The sequence below is a fragment of the Athene noctua genome, chromosome 6 (assembly GCF_965140245.1).
Source record: "Athene noctua chromosome 6, bAthNoc1.hap1.1, whole genome shotgun sequence".
Classification (NCBI taxonomy): domain Eukaryota; kingdom Metazoa; phylum Chordata; class Aves; order Strigiformes; family Strigidae; genus Athene; species Athene noctua.
The window spans coordinates 43,694,689-43,718,804 of record NC_134042.1 but is presented as its reverse complement, the minus strand read 5'-3'; the positions used below and the strand labels follow the sequence as shown (position 1 = coordinate 43,718,804).

Here is a 24,116-nt window from a genome sequence, read left to right as displayed (position 1 = left end):
GGTCTTTATGATAGAAATATCTTTTTGCTTTTGCAGTAATATAATCAGTAATGATCAGTTTTTTGTGAGTAAAGAACTGTAGGATCAGTCTTCAAATTACTGTTGTGAGTTTAAGATTTGACTATTGCGCTTTCTAGATAAGCTGTCAAATGCAGAAGCTATGCAAGTTGTGTACATTAAAAAGCACCAGTAGCTACAAAATTCAAATGCTTGAAGTAAAATTATAACCACTTCAAGAGCAAAGCTACTGTAATGCACTGAAGCTGTTTTTACTGAGAAAGATGGAAACCAATACATTTCCAAATGTAAACCCATTACAAAGGATGGCTGGCAGGGGGCTGATAAAAATTCGGTTTTGCAAGGATCTTTGTAATATTTTAAAATATTTAGCAGTTCATAAGTCTTGGTTTGTGACAACCAGTTCTTGTAGCAACGGATTTAAGGCTGCCAGTCTGTCCTGAGTTGTTAATTTTGTTAAAGCTGGGTACAGTACAATGACAATGGTGATTGATTTCCTCCTGTAAATCATCTCTAATTCAGCAGTGACAACATGAAAAGAGATTTAATCAATGCATGAAAAAAAGAAAATATTATGATGTACAGAGTGTTCTGGTGTCTACCTAAACCAGTACTAAATAAAGTGTTAGCCTACTTTCTGCTGGGAAAATCTCTTTTGAAGCTTAAGATCAAAAGCACTTTTTAAGCTTAAACAACACCATACGGTTTCAATTCTTGCTTTCTAACAAGCACTTTAAAAAGCACAACTAAAATGCAACTGACAAACTTGAAAAATCTTTTGTGTTGTTCCACTCGAATGATCTAATGAGAAAATGGCTCAGTTCTGTTGTAGCTAATGAGGTATAACATCTTCACTGAACCTGAATATAAAACAGAGATTTCTCTGAAGATATAGTCTTAACATGCTTCTATTGCTTTACTCATTCTGCCATGTTTTTATTTAAGTGATGTCCAATGAATAAAAGCACAGGTCAGTTTTGAAATAAAACATTTACACATGAAATTACTCAATCCCAAAGTGCTTTGAACTCTGTATACATGCACTGTGGCTTCAAGTAGGAAAATGTGTTTCACTAACTTACAGAGATCCCGAGTCTGCAAACAGAGATATTAATGTAGCCCGACAGAGATCTGTGGTAACACAATTTGACAGATGAAGAACCCAAGTGTACCTGGATTTTAACCTGTCTGGTTTCAGCAGTGACTTACTATCAATGTGAAGACTGAGATTTCATAAAACAGTGAAGATACCACTAATAGCAGTATCAAATAATAGCATTTATTCTGGCTGTACCTAGAAGCCAATATTCTGCTAAAGGGCTTTCTTTATACAATAAAATACTTACACCAATACATTTATACAACAACACAGTAAGGACATAACCCATAGGTGTGGAAAGCATAAGATAAGATAAAGGAGTTAGAGTCAGTGCATCAGATAGTATTTGCAGCTCAGCAACAGTTTAGATGTAGTTGGGCATGGCGACAGCATCATGGCTGTAAAAAATTTAAGGAAACAATTGGAGTAGAATAACCTTGTGGTATAGGTGTCCACTGGTTGTGCTTCTCATCTATAAAGCAAAGAGGTTTGAGGAAAACCTGGACAGGTTGATGAGGACAGGAGAATAAAACCAATTGTACTGATGCTTCTCATCATCCCTTGTACTTTGTATGTTTCAGATGTGCAGAAGAACTGTTTCTGTGTCCATAAATGTGAAACTGAGACTTGAAGAGAGAACTGGTTTGCACAACACTGAGTGGGAACAGACTCTAGATCTCCTCATTACTCTATTGATCCGTCTGGGGAAACCGATGGTTAAAATGCATACTGAAGTCTTTGAGCTGGAAGGAAAGCATTCTGTTCATCAAACAAATCTCCAGAGAAGTTTCATGCTGTGATACAGAAAACACAGGTCTGCTGTGGGACAACAAACTCTTTCAGTGAGTGGGGTCTTAGTGATAAACAGAACGACAGAGACAATGAACCTTCTGTTTGTGGGAGACACGTGCTGGGCTACCCTCCTCTCTGACTCCTTGCTGTTGTTATTGTTATTCTTGTATTTAGGAAACCTAACAGTGAATCCTACTAAAAATCTCTGTTCCAGTGAATTTATACTGTAAAATGAGATGAGGCACACCCAATGAATGCAGACAGACTGACAGATGGGTGAGCACAAGAAAATAATGAGCAATAAAATTGGTCAGTGTGACAGACAATGGTCACAGCAGACGCCTAACTGTTGTGAAGCTTTCTTTCGGTTTCACAGTCAGTGAGAACTTCGGGGCAAGGTCTGGAGGAAAACAAGGTACCTTGTCCAGAGAGCCCCTTCTCAGCAAAAGGAGTAGCAAAGGTAGAAATATGGCAGTGAAAAAGGGATGTTGATGACCAGTAACAGTGGTCAGCTCATGGTAAGCAGTTGCATCTCAAGGCATTAGGACATGACCTCACTCTCAGCAAGAAGCATGGGGATAGACAAGGCTGAACCACAGCAATGGACACAAGTACTTCGATGAGGAGGGACAGTGAGAGCTAACAGAAAGCCACAGGCTTACAGGCAAAGCAATAAATGAAGAATATTATCTGTGCTAAAGTATTTCCAATGGATACAGATGGGACAAGATAGTATCTTTCAAGATAAGACAATATGTTACATTATCAAATTATAGTAGAAAATAATTATGAAGGTAGCTATCAGCAAGAAGAGAAATAGGAATCTGGTGTGTCAAGAATCACATTTACTGAGAAAAGATGGACAGAGAAGTTATAGCGGTGAATAATTAAACCTGAAATTACAGTTTAAAACATTGATACAGCATTGCTGTGGTACTGCATTATGTAGTAACATTATGAGGTAAGAGAATTAGGTTCCTCTTAAACTTTTATAAAAAACTATCAGACGCAGACACCCTGTGAACGTGTGGGTACTCCTGTTCCTTGTTCTGCATGGACATACTGGCATGGCACTGGTGGTGCATCTGCTTAATCTACGAATGAGGATTTGGTTCATCAAACGTGACCTGATTTTACCTGTAGACTAGACTATCTAAAAGCTGTGTAAGTGCACAGAAGTATGAACTGAGGGTGAACCCTGCTGGAAGAAATGAGTGGATTTGCTGCAGCATGGAATTTCAGGGTAAGTATAAGTTACTACTGGGGGTAAATTTCACATTTCTGAGCAATAAAATCTATGGTGTCATCTGTATCTATAGATAGATGAGCCTGAGACTCTAATGGGTCTTTTATAGTTTTTAAATGTTTGGTTTGTATTGTAGTTGCCTATTACAGGCACCTTAATGAAGGTAACACAACAAACAAATAGTAGGCATCTTCCTGGCAGGACGATAGAACCTGTTACAGATTCTCGCACTCATTAAAGTCTGTGGTGAAGAAAGGAAGCATATGTCATATGTTTTTCCTGACTTTACAAAACCTGAGATAGAATCCCTCAAGCAATCTAGAAGGAAAAAAAAAAAAATCTATTTTAACGCTGTCATAATCACATTAGGCACCCATTATAGGTGATGTGAATATTGTCCTTGGAATTTGAGTAACATTTGCTTTACCTGTTCCAGGGGCTGGTTGTCAGCTCTCACCCTCTCTTCTGCATTTACCAGGAGTCAAAACACAAGCAATGAACAGCAGTTCTTCTTGAGAGAACTGGGTGCAAAGGAAATACAAATTAATCCAGAAATGGGGTCCTTGTCCAAGAAGTCAGTAAGATCATATCTCTGCTACACCAGTAAATGTTTGAACCAAACCTTACACCAATGCTACTCTCCTAGAAACAGAATCCAAACTGTGCATAAATGACTGTATACCTTCGAGCAGTGTTTTTCAACTTTAAGTGCCCATGAGTAACTGACACTTTGTACTGACAAAGTGGCATGCTGTGAGCAATTTTATACCTTCCTCATCAAGTTAGCCTGGACCACAGCAAGTTCTCATGGCCTTCAGCGCACATGAGGATGCGAGTGCACTGTGTGCCCTGCAAAGACGTGACTAGGAAACAGCCTTGCACAAGGCCAAGTGTAGAAATGCAGGCTGTGCTGCAGACAGAAAAGGCTAGCAATATTCTTCTATTTTAATATACCGTGTTATTGAAAATGACGATGTTATCTGAAGTGTAGACCATAGTGTCAGGTATTAACTGATGCTTACTAATACACTGTGAGATGTACCTCTTAATGCTACATTGTAGAGGAGGCAGGGGAGCCCACCACCTTGATCCCATTCAGGAGAAAGTCTAGGACTGCAATTCTAAAGAAGGAAATGCTGGAATAGCAATTTCCCAAGAGGAATCTGGCTTTTTTCCTCGTGAAAAGCATGACTGTTCTTGCCATTACTAACATTCAGTTTGCTTGACATTCTCCTGCCATTTCATCAACCATTTCAGAAGTTCATTTCTGAATCTGTATGACCATTTGCAAGTTGGTTTAAAAAATATTGTAAGAGCAAAAATATTTGAGTCAGCCACTGAAAACAGAGTGCATGACTGCACCATATGTATTACTGCTCCAACACGCCCCTGCCTTCTCTCTTCCCTTGTTTCTACCTGTTGCTTTAGACACTGCAGGTTTATGGTAAAAGGAGGTTAAGGTGCATTTAGGTTTTGGGCTTTCCACCTAATCTTCAAGGGTCTATTTGTAAAAACTATCCATATGAACTATATATTCAACTGAATTTTAGAAAACCACATTTTTTTCCTCAAAACTAACAATTAAAAATATGGTTTTGTTTCCATTTATGTTTGATGCTACTTTAAAGCTCATCAGTGCTAAGATACTTAAATACATGAAGCTGAGATCCTACAAACTTCATTCAAACACTTGGCCCTACAAGTCCCACTTGTCCAGGAAAGCCTTTTCTACTGTGTGCAAGTGTTAGCTTTCTTCTGTCCCATAGATATGTAATCATAAAACCAGAAAGGCTAGGGTCTTCTTTACTGTGTTCTGATAGTTTGTTCCCAAGATAAAAAAGCCAAACCAAAAGTACTACGTAGAAAAACTGAAGCATGTCTGCAAAAAAAGAAACCTGAAATTCCCCTTCCAGACTTTTTCCAGGAGTGATGTGCAAAACAACAAAGACTACTATTGAGCCATTTTAAAAATAAAACCAAGTATTTCAGAAATCCTTTAACATTCTTTGACCTTTCTTCACAGATCTGACCTGCTTTGGAATATTGAAAGGACAGCCCATCACTGCAACATACTCACGCAAACACCTGCATTTTAAATTTATCTTGCAGCACTCTGAAGAACAGTTTGCTAAAGAGTGATACTTCTGATCACAGTATGGCACTGAGACAGGCACAGTGAGGCAATGTGATCATCACATATACTACAAAGCTTTCAACCTTAATAATAGCAGATAACTTAGGAATGACCTAGTTATGGATAAATTCTTAATAGTTTATTACAAAGATTAAATATTCACTGTATGAAGTGAAATTCTCATCTAGTTTATTTAGCAATGCAAACAAATATCCTTACTGGGTTTCCGTGTTTTGAGAGCACCCTAAAACTGGGAATAACATGAAGTTTTTCAAGCTCAGATGATTCCTGTCCAAAAGTTAAAAAACATACCATATATCAGGAGTTTTCAAAAATCTTGGTACTGATATATATATATATATATATATATGTATATATGGGGGAAAATACTGGTAATTTTACTAAGGAAAATCCATAGAAGAAAACAGGAATTTTGTCTGAAAACAATCTACCACATTTAGCCCACTGAATCTACAGCATTAACAAAAATCTACTCTGCTTGAATTCTGTTGAAGTCCAGAAAGAGTTTCTGTAATTTTACCAAAGGTTGTAAACAGTTCAGTTCTCATAAGTGGTTTTGCTCCAGATGAAGAGTCAGAAGACCATTCTGACTAGCAAGGAAGACTTGTGAAATCCTTTTAATGCGGTTATGGTCCAATACCAATTCCTGTAGAAACTGGAGACCTTCAAGTACTTCAATTTGGCTGATGTAATTTCCTAATATAGCAAGAGTAAATGCATGCAATAATCTTTAATGGATTTGTATTCCTTTCCAGCAAAAAAATATCTTAAACAAAAACAGCTCATGAACTTTCTGAATTATTTGTATGCTGATTTGGACCACTTCAGTGACACTGGACAACAGTGTGTTTGATTTCACCTATCTACCTGCCATCTCTATTAAAAGCAAAATATCTTCCTAAAAAAATCTTGGCATTTTGAGGAACAAGACTTAGGTTAATCATTATTGTCAGTATTAATTATAATGAGAAGAAAATTTCCTCAGTGTGGAACTTGCTACAGGCCATGAGCTGAGAAATATGTCCTCCATGTGCTGGTTTCCCTGCTCTGCCCTTGTCTTGTAAAAGACAAGTGAGGCACAGTGGAGCAGTATCAAAGAATTTCACTGTTCAATATCTGAAGAATCTTGGAGTCAGGGCAAGAATTAAACCTAGGATATCATTCTTATTGGGGTCAAGACCAGAGAAGACTGTCCCTCACAAATTCAAGGCATGGAGTGAAGAAGACTGGACATAAGGAAAGTACTGTGAAATGAATGAATGTACTGAAAAGCTGCTACCACCTACTCTGCAAAAACAGAAGTTTCAAGTGGTTTAGCCTGGTAAGATGTAGCTGGGCCATGTTAGTGATTCCATTATAATCCAGATTAAAATCTTCCAAACTCTTCATTTTCACTGGCAGGTTTTCTCCAAATTCTGCATCCCTAAACTAATAGATCAAACAAGTGTACGATGACACAGTTTTTTCTTGCACAAAAGAATATCAGCATTTCCCACCCCAAAAAAAACATTTATGAAGAGAATATATGGATGACTGCAATTTCACTAATCACTGGAACATGTTTCATAGGAATTACACCTGTGTATGTTAAAAAAAAAAAAAAAAAAAGAAAAATGAAACAAATCCACTACTTTGAGGTGGAAATCTTTCACATACAAACTTCTGTTCTGTGGAAGCTAGGTCAGATTTTCTGGAAATCAAACAAATAAAGCAAGCCCCCTCCTCTGCTCACAGAAGTCTGAGGACATGAAAAGAAGATAGCTGTAAATCACTTCTAGATTTAGTAAAATACTTATGGCAACCTTTGGGTGTATTCTCCCAACAGCTGAATGACAATAGGGCAAAATAAAATAACATGCACGCTCTATGAATTTGTAAAAGCTTCATTTCTGTTATGTCTGACCTGTAATTAGGTAGCATGAACTAATAGGTTAAGAGAGAGAAGGGAAAAAAGGTTCTAATTTTAGCTTTGCTTCTTCCTTACAACCAATCTAATGAAACAATGTGCTTAGCAAACTCAATTTCCATTGAAACACTAAGTATCGGTGATTGCTGAGCAGCTAGTGACTTGATTACATTCACATATCATAAATAAAACAGTATCTAAACTGTATGTGAATAAGTAATATTAATTTGTATTAAGATGTGTAAATACGTAATACGTATATTTTATGCTTTACACAGGCTTATCTCACAAGGCTACAAAAATTAAGAGCTAATTCAACTTCCAAAGAAAAGTGCCAAGAGGATCTGGGGAAGGTTTAAGAACATTTATGTTCCTAGAATATCTCACACTTGAGAAAGAAGGCAACAACGATTAAAAAGATAGTATCCACTTAGTGAGACATTAAAAGGAGCTATAATAAATGGAAAAATAAAGAAATTGACAGTAAGAAACAAAAATATGCAAAAAATTGATGAAAAGAGCAAATGCACAGAAGGGGACATCAATGGCTTGTAGCATTAAGAATAGTGAGAAAGAGTTTGAAAGTATATCGATACCAAAAGTAATCTTGACAATGGTACTGGATCATTACTAGCTGAAGTTGGTAGAAGTATCAATAAACCTGATATGAAGCATAGTTTTTCACTAAATACTTTTGTGCTGCATTTGTGAGGAGAAAAAGGGCAATGTTATTCATATCACACGGTAATAATGAAATAATTTCCATTCCACTATTGACTTCAAGGCTGTTAAGTAGCAGTTATCAAGCCAGAATCTGACATGTTTAAATCAGTGACTCTGAGTAAGTCACATTTGAAGAACTGGCTGAGAAACATCATGAAGTATTTTTGTTGACTTGCACTGAGTTTGGGAACATCAGTCAAGTGTCAGTGGCCTGCGAGAAAGTTAAATTTGTCAATTTTTAAAAAGGGAAAGGGGATAAAAAAATTCCTCCCACCAAGAGGGGCATTCCTGCAGTTACTGCACAATTTTTTCTTTTTGAGCCCCCAGTCTGTATAAAGAATGCTAATCTCTCATGGAGAAGCAGATAAGCAAAATGAGCACAGAAATTTAAATGTCACACTATGATGGAAGCCCAAACAGCCCATATCCATGTGTGCTTCTGCCAATACCCCTTTTCCCCAGAAAACTGGAAAACAAATCAATGTTTTTCCCACACTTCAGGTGCTGAGCATATGCAAAGAATGAAGACAGTGAAGAGCTGTGTGATGTCTTGAGAAGTGTGTACACAACAATTAAGTTTTGCAGGGTTTTCTGATGCTCTGTCACTGACACTTCTGTAAAACTTGACCAAGGTATAGATGGAACTCTGCATGGTGACTTTGCAAGATTTGTCTGATATGATAAAACTGAATTTGACTATGGATGTTGCCTTATCCATGCAGAAATAAGTAAATGAATCCTGACAGGTCCCAGAAGTTTCAGTCCTGACTAAAAGAGCACACAGATGAGAAATGCAGACTGAAAGGTAATTTGAAAACGCTCTTTAGGACACAGGCTAATCTAATGTTGATGGCAGAAGGAAGAAGAAAGAAGTATGACTGTCTCCTTCAGAGGATGATGAAAATAATATAACTTACAAAATGAATAAAGGGAAAGAGGTTTAATGGCAGGATGACTGACTGCTTAGACTACACACAACATTGCAGAAGAACTTTGGATGAATATACGAAAGCCTTCTTTATGCTCGTAAAAGGTATGGTAGTCTGAACTGGCTAAACTCACCGATTCTAACAAAAGGCTGTGACTGCCATCAGAATACTACACAGTGTAAGGCAGCTGAATTTTTACAGGTCAGGCTCAAGGTACTGAATTACTGCCTCAGTATATTCCCCAGTATCTGAATATTTCCTAAAAATTGTTAGTGTAATGTTGTACAATTTTAAGTAAAGAATGAAAACAGAATATCAATGATCAACCTAAGCAGAGGTATGTGTCCATACTCTCCCAGATCAAACAAACAGCCAGAGAGGTAGGTGGTTCCCTTACTCAACATGAAACCCTTCGTAGGAAGGTGAAAAAGTTTCGATGTATGCCTAACCACCTATGTGATAGGATCCAAGGGACAGATGACAGCAGCCTGGTATAGTTAGTTTGGTGATGAAGTGGCCGAAAAAGTTCATAAAGAACTTAGGAAAGAAAAGCCAGCTAGATGATGCCAAACATACTATATACATGCAAAACAAACAAAAAAAATCTGCTGTGTTTCTTCAAGATAGGAGGGGGAAAAAAATTGAGATCCAAAGCTACTGACACTGAAGACACCTCCCTCCTCCTCAGTGGAGTAAAGGAGAGATAAAAGTGTATTTAAAAAGTTGATGGTATTTGCTTTCTTTTGCAAGTCCTTCCTGTCCAGAGCTGTGAGAGGTCACCTTTCAGTACAGCTGCTGCCTATTTGTTACCTGATTAGGCTGCTTTTGTTCAGGCAGAATTGATTCAATGCAATTGTAGTTCAGACACCTGTAAAAAGGAAGCATAATTAATCAAACAGAATGTTTCTCTGTTAACACATTAGCAAAGCTGCCAATTACATTTTTCTGACTCAGAAATTTGATCTTTAGAAAGATGATCAGTCAGTTTAAAGTGCTTAAAAAAGTTTGGTGCAATTAATTGATTTTGGATCAGATTACTGCAACAACACTGTAAAACTGAAACAGTGGTTGCAATCAGCTTTGTGCTGATCGATTGCTGTTGTTACAAAAACCCATGAACACCAGGGTATTAAAGGAGATTAAAGACTGTATTTTCAATCAAAGGAAATTAGTTCATCATTAATATTATTAAGAAAACCAGAAAAGACTGTGTCATGAACCCACCTTGGCATTAGGAAGGAAGATTAAACCACTGAAAGACGTGAGATTATTTTTCTTTAAGTTCATGCCACAGACATTTCTAAATTGGTCTGCTAGTACCAGCTCTACAGCTCTGAATTAAGTAAAAAGAGACAAATATGGATTTAGAGTACAAGTAATATAGAAAAATAAATAGAAATATATAGCATGAGCAGATCTGTAATATGCTGGCTTTGGGGTAAGAGATGCAACATGCTCCTACGAAAGAAGCACCCTAACGAAAATATCACAGCAAATTCACAGTTCTTTTTCCAGTAGTAAACAATTGTTTTGATTCTGACACCAAAGGCAAGGGCTTTCAACAGGCTGCTCTGTTTGCTTCTATATCACATTGCTGAAATTCCAGTTCCATACCTCTTAGGCTGTTTTCGTTGCTTTCCAGCAGCACTGGAGCTGTAATTGCTCAGATGGGGTGTTCCATTCTCCACTTACCCCGAGGCCTGCCGAAGCACCACGCAGGTTGCGATTGTGTACCTCAGCTCCGCTGAAGCCTGCTTGCAAGGTACTTGTTACTACTTAATGGTAGAAGCAGGATACTCTACTGGTCAGAGAGGCATTCCTCAAGTAATTTTTAGGCATTCATAATTGTGTTGCTGATACATCTCTTCAAGAAATTCAAGGCTTGCAATTGTAAAACCTTAAAAGGCACATAGTCAGTGTTATGGTATTGCTCTACAACCTTTCACAACAAAGCCTCCAGGGAATGAGTGTCCTTGCAGAAAATAATCCTGACAAGAATGTTTAAATACTTGTATCTGTTCTCACATCTTAATAAAACAGTCTCTTGAAACCAAGAGTCAAACTAAAAGGAGTTACAATTTCTTTATAAGCAACACCTACTCAATTCCAGAGTATATGACACTGATATTCCTGGCATGGTAATACTGTTGCTGTAGGTCTTCTAGGCTATTTAAGATCAAAAGATGAATAATATAAAATATTAAATATGTCTCTAAGAAGACACATACGTACATACTACCCATAGAAATACTCTCCTAACAATATCAGGGATGATGTCTACAAACAAGTGTGATTAGTGCTGTGTCGCAGAACAGTGACTGTCCCACTGGGTGCACATACCAGTGTTCAGTTAAGGATGCATTTAATGTAACCAATCACAGGTCATTCTTGCTCTAAATTCTGGTAGACCTACAATGAACAAGGCAGCTTTTTCAGAAACTGGAAGACTGCAGAAGCAGTACTGAAAATACATACATGTCAGTGCTCACTTTGGGCAAATTTGTTCTGAAAGGAACCAGAACAGAGGAGTTTTGATCAGATAAAATCTCTCTTCTAGATATACTTGGTTTGGAACCAGTACTCTATCTCTCTTAGACATTTTCTGTCAAACTGTGTGCAGGCAGCACCACTCCCTAAATGAAAAATGGAAGCATCTAGAGAAAGAACATTTCTTCAACATAATTCAGAAAATAACCTTTTGTGATGAAAAATTACAGTTATTTTATTAATCACTAAAGGGAATTTGGCCTACAAATGCTAGGGAATTATCAGGCATATTTGCTAAATACAGATTCTAGCTTTAGATTTTGATGTTGTATCCACAGTATTAGATGCTACTTTTAATAGATAATACAATTCTGAAAATCACCACACCTGATATTAGAAGCTGTCCAATTTAATTCTTGCATTTCTGTGGTCTGAATGTCCCAGTCTATCTGCAATCATGTCTGAGGTGAAGTTGCCTTTTGCACTTTCTCCTTCTGTTGATTCCTGTTAAATGAATTTGAAGTGATGTCTGCAATATTAATGCAGATCTAGAACTATCATAGTAATAAAAGCAAGAAACAGTTTACAATTCAATGAATTAAAAAAGTCTAAAATCAAAATAACTTTAAAAGTGTTTTATATGAGCAGACCTGGATGACTGTTTTCTCATGGAACAGATTAATGGAGATAGTCTGTGTGCTTTCAGTCAGTTTAGATTTGTAAGTCTAGATTTGTAAGTAATGTATACTAATTTCATAGGTGTTAGAAATGATTAAGCTCCAAAATTACAGTTAAAGCCTTGGGAACACTAGCATGTGCCAGGACACTGTTGTGCTAGGTACTATTACCAAAAAAGGCAATTTCTACCCCAAAATGACTGAAGAGAGACAGACAAAGAAGTTTTATGGATTATATGAAAAGATTACATATATATTAACAAGTCTGATCAGCTGGGTCTTGATTTGTTGAAGAACTGTTTTTTAAAAGTTATAGTAATAATCTCCACACAGAATAATTTACTACTGCAGTGCCATCTAAGACTTTGAGATAGGGAAGATGGAATAATACAAATAATCAGTAGTGATCTTGTTTCTAGGCTATTCGATTTCTATGCATGTCGAAAATTATCAGATTAGTTAAACCTTAAGTAGAAAAAAAGCACGTTTATTAATATAACTTTAAAACATCCATATATATGTGCATTCAGACTACTTTATTTTCAGCTCCTTCTTCAGCCGTTGTCTGCATGACTCAAAAACGAGAAATCACTTAACCAAATCCAGATCTGTTAATTTAGATTAATAGTACTTTTCAACACTCAAGCCACAAAGAAAGCTTAAAAGTTAGTGAAAACTATACTGACATTGCCTTAAAAGCCTTTGTGCTATCACACAGTTTTTACAGAGTCTGAACATAAATAAGAACTGGGGCTTCAAGTCTCCAATTAGAGTTTGAATCCAGCCAGCAAAGTTTATAATACATACATTAGCATTCCAGGTAAACTGAAAGGAGCTGGGACTGCTGCGGGTGTAATTGTTTGTAATTTGACATGAGCTGCACAATTATTCCAGGGACAGTAAACCTTGATTTAGCCTACCTGGTAAAAGGGGTAATTACCTCTGCAGAATATTTTGAGTCCAGTCCACCTGGAGGGTTCAGTACCTCCTTCTCAGGAGTAAGTATCAATCCAAAAATGTTAGACTGGGGTTCTCATCAGTTCGGGTTCCACTGTAAAGATGGATGAATGCAGCACCCACAGGCACTGGGTTATACTTATTTATACTTATATATACTTCTATTTAAGTATATTTATACTTAAACATGGAATTATGTTTAAGTATAGCTTCCTCTATACTTGAACAAGTGGGGAAACACAGTATTTCTAATGTAATTAAAAAACAAATTAGTTCTGAAATAGTAAATATTTACTTTTAAATGATGTATGTCTTGTTTGGTAAAAAAAGTTATTACTTAAGTATAGCTCTGTTAGGGAGTAAATTTTCTTTAAACCAATTAAAAATATGATTCTGTTGTTCTCAATGGAAATGTAATGAGGATAAGACAGATTTTCAAACACATGTTTTTTGAGGCTGATAAAATGGTTATTATTTACAGTATGCCTTGTAAGTTTACTGAGCTTTGAAATTCCTTGAAAAGAAACAAGATACACTTAGTATAAAGTGAGCTGTATCAGAACAAGGTGGCTGATACAGAATTTAAACTGGTTACAAGTGACACAGGTGACATAAGCTTGTGTTACTGGGTACAACTGTAACTAAATCAAATAGATCATTAAACATAGATAAATATGCATATTTTCATAAGAAATCATTATTTTGCTGGAACATTACTGTTCTGCTTCACTCCCTTTCTTCAATTGTGATAGAGATACTCAGATTTTTTCATATTTGGAAAGCTCACTCTGTTGGCAGTGAGAAAAAACTCATCCTCTGTAATATTTCACTATAAAGAAACATTTTTACTGTGCCCCAGCTTAACAGTCTGCATTATCACTACCACGGGAAATATAGTACCATCTAGTGTTGAAAAGTAGTTTTCATCTAAAGTGAGTTCTTCGAGGTTAAGACAAGACTTCAGTCTTTCTATTGCTGCGAGTGTGTTGTTGCTAAACGATGCCCATCTTAAATGCTCCAGTTTTTCCAAGTTGGAAATTTTGAAGAGGGTTGGTCATCCAGATTTAAGACAGTGATCTGTAGTAAAACTCAGTATTAGAACTGAAAGAAACTGAGCAGTCAATTAAATCTGTAAATTAATTCCACCTATTTATTCTGTGCTCAGTCTCTATGTGTACATTTCCTACTAATATCAATGGGAATTTCTTGGATGTAGGATGTGATGTTTCCCCATTATACCACAGAGCTACTCATCTTTAATAAACTTCAGAAAAGTTCAGCTTCTCCTCCAAAAACAAGAACTCTACAATGCAGGTATGCCAGCTCCCAAATGTACCTTTGCAGCTGAAGCTATCTGAACATAGACATTTTTTTCTTGTCTGCATTAGATCTTATATAATTTTGTTCAATTCAAATCCTTCTGCAATACATGATTATATTATTGGCTAGTCTGCTTTACACACCCTCATTCTGCAACAGGACTTCAATAGAAACAGGATTTCAGCCTAACACCAAGGCTGGATGTTTAGTCTAGAAGAGACTGAGTGCAAAGTCAAAGCGGGATTTATCCTAACTTTATAGTTCTTCATGTTTTTTATATACAAACTAAACACTCTTTTCTCTCTATCATAGATCAACAAATTCAGTAATTTTCTTGTTTGAAATATTATTGAACAGAAACAAATAAATGCCAATACCAAACATGTATTTTGCTGCCCAGATTGTGAAACTTTCTTACACAGGATCTGACTTTAGACACGTGGCAGCAAGCTTCCTGTAAAGACGAGGCTGTCCATGATCCAATCCATAACCTGCTTGTATGGCTATGACTCCCCCTTTCCGACAATACTACAGTACGTTAGCCCATCATTGCACAGTGGAGAAAATCACAGAGTCACAATCAAAAAAATTCAAATATTATTGTAGGACTGTATCTAAGACAATCACTTACGTATTCTGTGGGATTTCTCACTGGCTTTGGTGATTAAAAAATATTTTTGGACTATATTATTTTATTTTCCAAAGTATTTATCTTACTCTTTATAAATCCCTTTTCTCTGATGTCACAAAACTTATATGACATATCCTGAAGCATTAATTTTGCTGGCATTTTTTCTAAACATGAATTCCCTAATGCACAGAGAATGAAACACTACACTTAGTCAACAGAAGTGTGTTTTCCTCTAGCTATTCTATATTCTAATAACAAATTGTACTGACAGAGGAGCTTTTAACCTTTCATACTGGGTAGATTAACATGATTTCAGCTGATGGATCAGAACAGGTTAAAATGACCTTGGATCTTCCTCCACTGACTCTTGAGGCTTTTTGATAGCTCAGTTTCCTAAGGAAACAAGGCTAATGTGATTGTGCTACCTGGATATCCATCTGCTAGCCTCACCACTAATTTTTAAACCTATTGGTGAATTTTGGCCCAATCTGCTAGACAAGCACCACTTGACTTTCTACAAATTCCATGAAAACAAGCACCTGAATTAGAGTTATAAACTGATGATCCCCGTCAAGGAAAGGCTGCAATATTAGCTCAGCTATAATGCCAGAGGATCTATGAGAGACCTGTTCTGAACGATCTGAGAAACTCTGAGAGCTCCTACCTGATTAGGCATTGGATAACCCAAAGGCAAGGCTCTTTATTAAGTCAAACCAAGTTCCTTCAGCCCTACTGCTCATCAAGTGACTCCTTAATTAGTTTATAATTTTAGGTAGTCTTTCAAGGTGAGAGATAACATTTAAAGGGTTATTCTCAATGTTTGCTGGTTTGAAAATAAACCTACTAGCTCTATTCTTGCAATCTGTTTTTCATATTGGTATTTAGTAGAACTCCATGAGATTTTAATCCTGCCTGATCACAAGAAATGGATTAGTATGGAGAGTTCAATATGCATGTGGTAAAGCTCATTTGGCTTTAGACATGAAATATGGCTAAGCCTCTAAATTTTAGGGCAGGGAATATTTGAAGGGTAAGTATTAGAAAACTCTTGTTGCTATATGCATTAGAGAATTTATAGAACTTATTAGGAGAGCTAATGCTTCAACATGTTTCAACACTATACTTTTGTGAAAAAAGTTGGGTTCAAAATTGTCAGGTAAATAAGCTAAGCATAGCTGTGGAATTTTCTAATAAAAAATTTTCAGGGCCAATCTCTACTGATCAGGGAGGGAATGCAAAGCAGCTGGCTGCAATTTCCAGAATCAGTCTGGGTCTGTCAATATCCTTGCCACCAGTGTCCTTGCTCTTTAAAAAATTGCTCAATATTCTCGAAGTTTCACTGACATTCTCCTTTAAAATACTTCCAGAGTGTTTTGAATTCCTGGAATCCTTAAATGAAGCAAGTAGATGAAAGACTTTGACTTGCCTTAGGAGGCAATCCTTTAAAAACACAAGCAAGTGTACCTCATAAGCATGTCCTTTATATAGCCTTGGTGTTTTAAAAAGGGCAATTTTCATATGCCAAAAGCAGTCATGAGCAAAATGAGTGACACAAAAACTTAAGCTAAAAAATGTGATGGCTAGTTAGGAGAGGTTTAAAGATGCAGAAGGTTAAACACTTCATTATTATATACTGTTACATTTACAGTTAAAAATATTTTCACCCTTTTAAATTTACAGATTACAGCAAATATTCATGAGCCCTTCTGGATCAGGCTATGGCCCTTTTATTCCACTACAGCAGAAGTGAATGAAAAATCGGAAAAATTATAGCAGTGAGTATAAAACAGTTGTTAGAAACATGGATTACTGAAAATGAAAGCTAAAAATGTCAGTGCAAGTTTGATGGCTAATACAACCGGAGATCATAATCAGGACCTAATGATATTCAAGCAATGCTATAGGCTTGATCCTATCTAAGGATTTTAAAATGGTCAGTTAGAATCCAGAAGAGGAAGATAGTTTCAATGAATATTTTTCTCTGTCTTTGGGAAGAACCATGATGAGATGCTCATAATTTACATGGATAAAAAAATTACTTTATATTTCTTTAATAACTAAAAAGAATCTAAAACTGGAACTACTTACGTTAACATTTTTAAGCAGAAATTTTTCAGTCAAGGATATTAATGAAACAGTTGAAGAACTTTCTGAGCCACTCATTTTATACAAATGATAGTAAACTTGGGAAGTTCTAGAAGGTTATGAACAAACTGAAATTATAATAGTATTGAGGATTAATAGGATTAGCTTGATATCATCCTTAGGTATCATAGAAAGGCTGATATGCAACACAGTAAATAATTACAAGTTAATGGACTCTTTAGTAGCTGCCAATATGGTGCATAGGAAACAAAATTAATAATAAATTGCTTTTGATGAAAATGTAAATGTATTGATAAGATTAATAGCTTCTGTCTGAAAATGTAATAAAAAAATAATTATATCCAAAAGTGAAGGTAACTTGTTAAATAGACAAAACCTATTCTAACTGTAGAAAGAAAATCACCACTTTACAGAGTACTTTTACTGATGTTCTGTTCTAAATTCTTTTTCTCAGTGACCTAGCAAATAAAGCAGAATTCCCTTCCTGGTAAATTAGGAGGTGACATTAAGATGCTTGTAAGGTCCACTATAAACAGCAGTTTTATAATGACTAACATGATGACCCTATTTAAAAAGCACATTTCTGCATAGAACAACTTGTAAATTATGTAGCTGGGAACAGAGAAATTCACACACAATGAAAAAACAGTATCTCAGGACACTGAAAAGGACTGGAGTTAATGACAGAAAACCAGCCGAATGTGAGCTTGTGCTGTTGCCTCAAGGACACGCATGTCAGTTAATATTTAATCACTGTACTAGTGAGTAGGATTAGGCAAGTGGAATTTTTTCTAGGTATGCCATTATCAGTCCAGTGCTGGAAGTTTGTACATAGATTTGTAGGAGGCCATATACAAAAAACATGTGGACATAATGAAACATGTTCAGAAAGGAACTAGAATAATGTCATGAGAAATAAAAAAAACACTTCATAATGAGACACTTAAGCTCAACCTAACTTAGTTTCTTTAAGATAAGATAAAGTGGGATGATTTTTGGCTAAATAAGGATAAGACTTCTGGTCCTTCAGAACACCTGGTTCTGCTCCTTTAGAACACCAGATAGAGACAAAATGAGACGCACTGCATGAAATTTGATAGTAACCAAATTTATATTAGAAACAAGATTTCTGAGAAAGAAATCTATGAGGAGAGACCTCGTAGATTCACTGTTGCTTGAAATCTTTAAACAAACACTTAAGAGTGGTTTTCATACCAGCAAAACAACATCAGCAATGGAGGTATCGCCATCTGTGGTGGCTGGCGGGGCTCTCTGGTAGGTTGCAGTTCACTTCAACCTACAGTAACCCTCTAAACTGTTCCGTGACTCATGTCCCCAGACTATTTTTGTTTCTGCACAGTCCACAAAAGGAATGTTCAAATGTGGTTATCATCTGCACTGTAGATAAGCAAAATTAGGTGAAATTAATCCTAATCTGAATGGTTTACTGTAAAATCTGCTGTAGCTCAAAGAGATGGTATGAAATTGAGGTAGAAATTACCATTTCTAATGCTTTCTTGTCTGCTTTATGCATAAAGTCAGTCTAGAGAATGTTATTAGTATCCCTTGGTCTTAAAAATATATTAATGCTAAAAAGACAGTTGCACTGCAAAATAAGTAATTTAAATGTCCTCTTCAGGGTATCCTGGACCTCCTGTGAGGCATCTGGAAATGGACATTCTCAGAGCTCAGAGACAACACAACTGTTGGTTAGACTTGAATGTATTCAGAAATATTTTTTAACCAAAAAGCATTAAACCTTTAAACTTAAGAAAACAAAAGAAACTCTTACAGGGATTAATCTAAATGTTAACCTAAATACATTAAAAAGCATCAGCCCTACCACTGAATACCAGTTATTATGATGCATCTGTGAATTTACCTTGATCTTGCAAATTTGAGACAGAATTTTAGTGCAAGGAAATACACTGAGAATGGGAGTTTTTTCTTCATCAGTCCTAGTATATTTTAACAGAGACACCTGAGGAAAAAAATGAAAGAAAACACTGTATTAAGGATATACTGTATATACTTCACAGCATTAGTAAATGGCATAAAAATCCTGCTATTCTTGGAAGGGGAAGGTGATATAATAGTAGATATAATAATTCATATATGTAGTAAATTTAATAGTTTTGCAAGGCTCCTACAGATCTTGCACAGATCACGTTTTTAGAGTTCTCAGTACATAAAACAGAGAAGGTAGAGCTCATTAAAATGCTCTGTATTCACTACAGTCTGTTTTCTGTGAAGATATTTATCCTTTTTTTTTTTTTTTTTTATCAGAAAGTCATGATCTTAGCATGTGAGCAGACATAGTTTAATTGTGACTGGGCTGTGACCATATAAAAATTGTGTTGATACCAAGTTCCCACCTATACAGCCCACCTATACTGAGTGAAGTAGCTTAGAATCAGCCTAGGATTCAGAATTGCTCTGGGATATAGTCCAGAGTAAAACAAGTTTGTGCTCAGGGGTTGGGAAGGATCTGTATATAAAATACTCTGAAGAATCGCCTGACCTTAAGACAAAGAATTTGGCACTAGATACTTTTAAAAGTATGTAGAGCTGTTGGTTTATCCTGTTATTTTCCTCTCCATTGTTTCTACTTGGCAAACATAGTTACTTTCTTGTATTTTGAATTCAGTAGAATTTGAACATGACTGTTTCCAAGATCATGCTAGCATATAATTTTAGGTACCAGCAGATCAGTGAGATCGGTGTTTAGTAAATAATTTTTGACCTACGGCCAGAGGCAAGGACAAAACTTCTATCTTCACAAAACAAAATGTTCTTTAAAAAAACAGATGCAGAACTATTACTAAAGCTTTCCTTTTCCACAGCACTTGCTGTGTTACAACACAGAACATAAAACCTGGGTCATCTTTGATCCTGCAATACATTGTAATGCTTTTGCAACTTCATTAAAAATCAGGACTCCATCTAGGTTAGTGACAGCCTTTAATAGGCCAGTGACATTCAGGTAAATGAGGCTGCCTTAAAGACAGACCTTCTATTAAATTACCAATATAGTTTACACAGAAGAAAGAGACTTGCATTTCCTTTTTCTTTAGTGTACTGTCATCTTGTGGACGTTAGGAGCTAGAGGCTTGCTATGATTTTTCAACAGAGCCACTGTGTCATCTCTCCTTGCATAGTTTGCTTGAAACACATGAGACAAGGTACCTTTGGGCCAGTTTTGATTGTCCTGATTTTATGTGACATTGATGGTAATAAACTGCTCTGGAGTCACATAGGCTAACTCAGAAGTTTACTAATCTTATGAAGCTCACTAATACATAAGATGTATTAGTATTTGGTTTTATAACCTAGGAGTTTCATTTATGACCTAGATATACAAAAAACAAAGAAAGCTTGATAGGACATGTGAGAAATGTTTGAAGGATTTAGAGGTGTCACTGAAACCTCAAGACATCACCACAAACCTCTCCTATACATACAGAATATGTTAGACTGCCCACTAGTTTACAATATAATACATGAAATACACACTTCTCAAATAATGAATAATAATGTCTGTGTGAATGGAATATAGATATATTTTGAGAGCCAAAAAAGCCAAATGCAATCACTTATGAGCTAGATAGTAGAACATCCTTGGACAGGCAGGAAGGATTTTCTGCTTTGCTCTGAACTTAACTAACTAGACATTGTGGCTGGGTGCCTAAGGGACTCTGGAGAGGCACAGGTTTACTGATGTGTAATACTCAAGGGTTACCATGTTGACACACAGAGCTGATGGCAAAGAACACAGCAAAACTAAAAGTTTTTTCTGATAAAAACCTGTGTAATAACAACAAATAACTAGAGACCAGAAATGGTAGCTCTTATTATTTCTTTTTATATCTTAGCATGTATTGAAAATATTAACTGAAGTTAATTGACAGGCCAAATAGACAAGGCAGCATCTTTTTGGATGAGTCCTCGGTGCTCCAGTGGAGTTGTGTTTCCTGTGTTGGTTTGTTGTTCAAATTATTTGAGAGGTGTTCTATTCAGATAGTACTCTTTGCCTGACTTTGACTTGTACAAAATACTAAATATAGTGTTACACAATCATTAAAAAAAGCTTTTTAAAGTGTCTTTCAGTGCCTCCAATTTGTAAGTTTTAACTCTGCTGACTCTGACTAATCCCTTTAAATAATGTTAAAATGTACTGATTCAGAGGGAAGAAAGAACAGAGAGAAACATTTGTTCCAGAAGCTGGTTGGGCAATGGGAATGAATGAGAGTCAGTAAAAGGGCTGAGTATTGGCTTTCTCACCAAAGGTCCAGCCAACACAGCTGTGCTGCTGCAGACAGATAGATGCAGTAACAGAGAGACTAACAGTGTATTTTCACATCCCCAAGGCTAGGAACTGTCTCTGCCCCCAACACTTATTCAGTGCAGCTGAGACAGCAAAATTAAAGCCAGGGCTTGGTTTTTCATATCTGGCACAGGCCACCAATAAATTTAATTCTTAAGGGAAGCAAAAAAGAAAGGAATTATGTCTCAGATGTCTCTGAGCAAAAATGACATGCAACTCATTCACTTGGTTAGGCTGTGACTACTAAAAGAAGTGAGAGAGGCCCTGTGAGAACAAAGATGCCATAACATGATCATAAGGCTTCTTACATTGCCAGTGTCTTAGAATTAATAAGGTGCAGGACCAGATTTTAAGCCTTTATAACTGTGGTCATGGTTAGAATGCTTTCCCAGGAATTTCAAGCGCTGGTATGTACCTTATGCCATGGGTTGTGTGTGATGTCAAGACTGAGTAAGTTGGGAGTGTATTTATGTAAGATGTTTGTATCTTCCCTGGACTCCTTCAGCTGGTTCCAGATCAGGTTGAAGAACTTCAGGTTTGCTTAAGCCTCTAATGCCCTCAAAAGTGATCACATAGTTATGGCTTGCATCAAAACATTCCCGGCTGGGTTGCAAAACAACGCAGGTTTGAGAAGAGCTGTATGGCCAAAAGTGTGGCAACCCCCCCCATCTGATTAAAGTAACCAGACACATTTAATCTTTAAACAATTGGACCCAGTGCCTGGAATTCCCCTTGCTCAGTATTGAGTCTGTTGAGGGAGACCTAATGTGCTCCAGCCATGTTACTCTATTTGTTAAAATGAAATGATCATTATAAAGGTCAGACAGGTGATCAAGTGATATCACTGTAATACTGTGGTTCAAATTAGAGACACTATCAACAGGCACCAAAACTGTGGGCTGCTAAGGATATCACAGTATTCGTGATCCTAGTTTAATCTCCCATTTTGTTCCTCTCTGTGCATCATGGCCCAATCCTGCCTGGTGAGCACATCCCACAATGTAAGAATATTTACGCTGGTAAATGTTCCTTGAAAAAAAATAATTAAAGCTCAATTTCTCACCAGGTCATAAATATTATTTAAGGAAGTAAATTCATTAAAGTTGATGATAAGCTTTTGAAGTGTTTCAAGTCTAGAGACGTCCTGCAGCATGCTCAGGCTGTTCCCATTCAAATTCAAAACCTAGACAAAAAGTAGATCAGAAATGACAATTTTACCAGACATGCAGCCAAATTCTGTAATACTTCAGGGCTGCTTTTAAAATGAAAAAGCGTCAACTGATGGAGTGCAACTACTGGTAAAGCCTAAAAAGTCTATAAAATGTGAATACAAACCAATGTGAAATAATGAAAAGGCAATAAAGGCTATGATGACTCGTTTTCACTTATCTGAAGACTTTTTATTCTCTAACTTCTCTCTGAAATAAAAGTGACCTGGCTAAGATGGGGAGTCAGACAGTCAGTCAGTTCATAGGAGAAAAATAGGAACCTCAGCCAAATCTCACTACAATGAGTGGAAAGTTTCTCGCTGACTTCCACAGAAGATTTATCTGGCTCTGACAGAATGGACAGAAGAGAATCAACCTTAAACCTGGGCTTCTCAGGTTGTGGTAGTAGAATATAATTTAATTTTACCTACTTGGTTTTTTTTCTTCTCTTGATCTGTGAAATTCAATGCTCGCTAGCTAATATCACAGTAGGAGAAACAAAGTTCATACCAGTGTAATTTACTCAAACTCAGCAACATGTTCCAGCAGGACCAGTTCATGGTCAGACACAAGCCACTCACGGTGCCAACGGCTGCAGTCACAATTTCTCTGTTCCAAGGAAGTTCATATTTCTAAAGTGAAGAAAATAGGGTAAATATACTATTGTTTTTTAGCTCACTTTGGTATCTCTTTCAAAATGTTAATGAGTCAAAGGTATCTCCTTCCACAAAGATACATCAGTTTTATTCCTTTCTGCCATTAGACTTTCTCTGTCATGCAGACTCAGGCACAGGCTAATAAAGGAGTTTAATTTGGCTCTCTAATACCTTATGTAGAATAAGCAACTGTCAGATTCCAGCATGAAAATCACAGCTGTCAAAGACTATCTTAGATCCTGAGAGCGTGGACAGCTCTCCTGAAATTCTTTCATTGCTGCACTGTCCCAAACTACTCCATTATATTACGGTGTGATCACCTTCCAAATCAGTTTTCATTTCCTCCCTTCTAAGAAACCAGAAACAATCCCTGTTCCTTTATAAAGGGACAGATGTTGCTCCCTGATAGCATCTGACAGTTTGGAGGGTATATTAGAATGAACAGACAAAATCAATTCTCCTTTCCCACTCAGTTCTCTTGCATAAAATAGGATAAAGCAGAATCTATCGCTCAGAGGATACATATGATGCAGAGATTTAAGCTGGTTACTTATAGCAGTGTATTTCTCAGCAGTAATAATTTTTATTTAGCTTAAAGATAAAGGCCGTGGATCTTAAGAGTGATGATTTCCTCTGTGGAATATGCATACTGCCCTTTGCCACACGCACTCAATCCCACTTTACGAACAGTGGGTATGAGACTGCATGAAATAAACTGCTTTTAGTGGGCACTAATGGCAGAACAGCAGCGTGGCACAGTGCACTTTCGCTCTGCACAAATATTTATTCAAAGAGGAATCTTTTTGGTTATTATTGTCTTTGAAAAAAAGGCAGTTCAGCTGAGCAGAGACTGTGTTCTGATGAATGAAACCTCTAGACAAA

At 36.6% G+C, this 24,116-nt stretch overlaps 1 protein-coding gene across 1 annotated transcript in view; it reads right to left on the bottom strand.

Annotated features, from left to right (window-relative positions):
• Positions 1-24,116, bottom strand: part of LRRC9 (leucine rich repeat containing 9) — a 39,728-nt gene that overhangs the window by 889 nt on the left and 14,723 nt on the right. Inside the window, 20 exon segments of the mRNA XM_074909185.1 lie at positions 5,509-5,577; positions 5,789-6,006; positions 6,597-6,733; positions 9,542-9,545; positions 9,606-9,736; positions 10,067-10,199; positions 11,741-11,784; positions 11,786-11,859; positions 12,376-12,500; positions 13,287-13,318; positions 13,320-13,503; positions 13,890-14,039; positions 14,042-14,066; positions 18,890-19,027; positions 19,922-20,039; positions 20,300-20,304; positions 21,786-21,905; positions 21,907-21,979; positions 22,435-22,553; positions 23,089-23,199. Coding sequence (XP_074765286.1) covers positions 5,509-5,577; positions 5,789-6,006; positions 6,597-6,733; positions 9,542-9,545; positions 9,606-9,736; positions 10,067-10,199; positions 11,741-11,784; positions 11,786-11,859; positions 12,376-12,500; positions 13,287-13,318; positions 13,320-13,503; positions 13,890-14,039; positions 14,042-14,066; positions 18,890-19,027; positions 19,922-20,039; positions 20,300-20,304; positions 21,786-21,905; positions 21,907-21,979; positions 22,435-22,553; positions 23,089-23,199 — 2,010 coding nt within the window.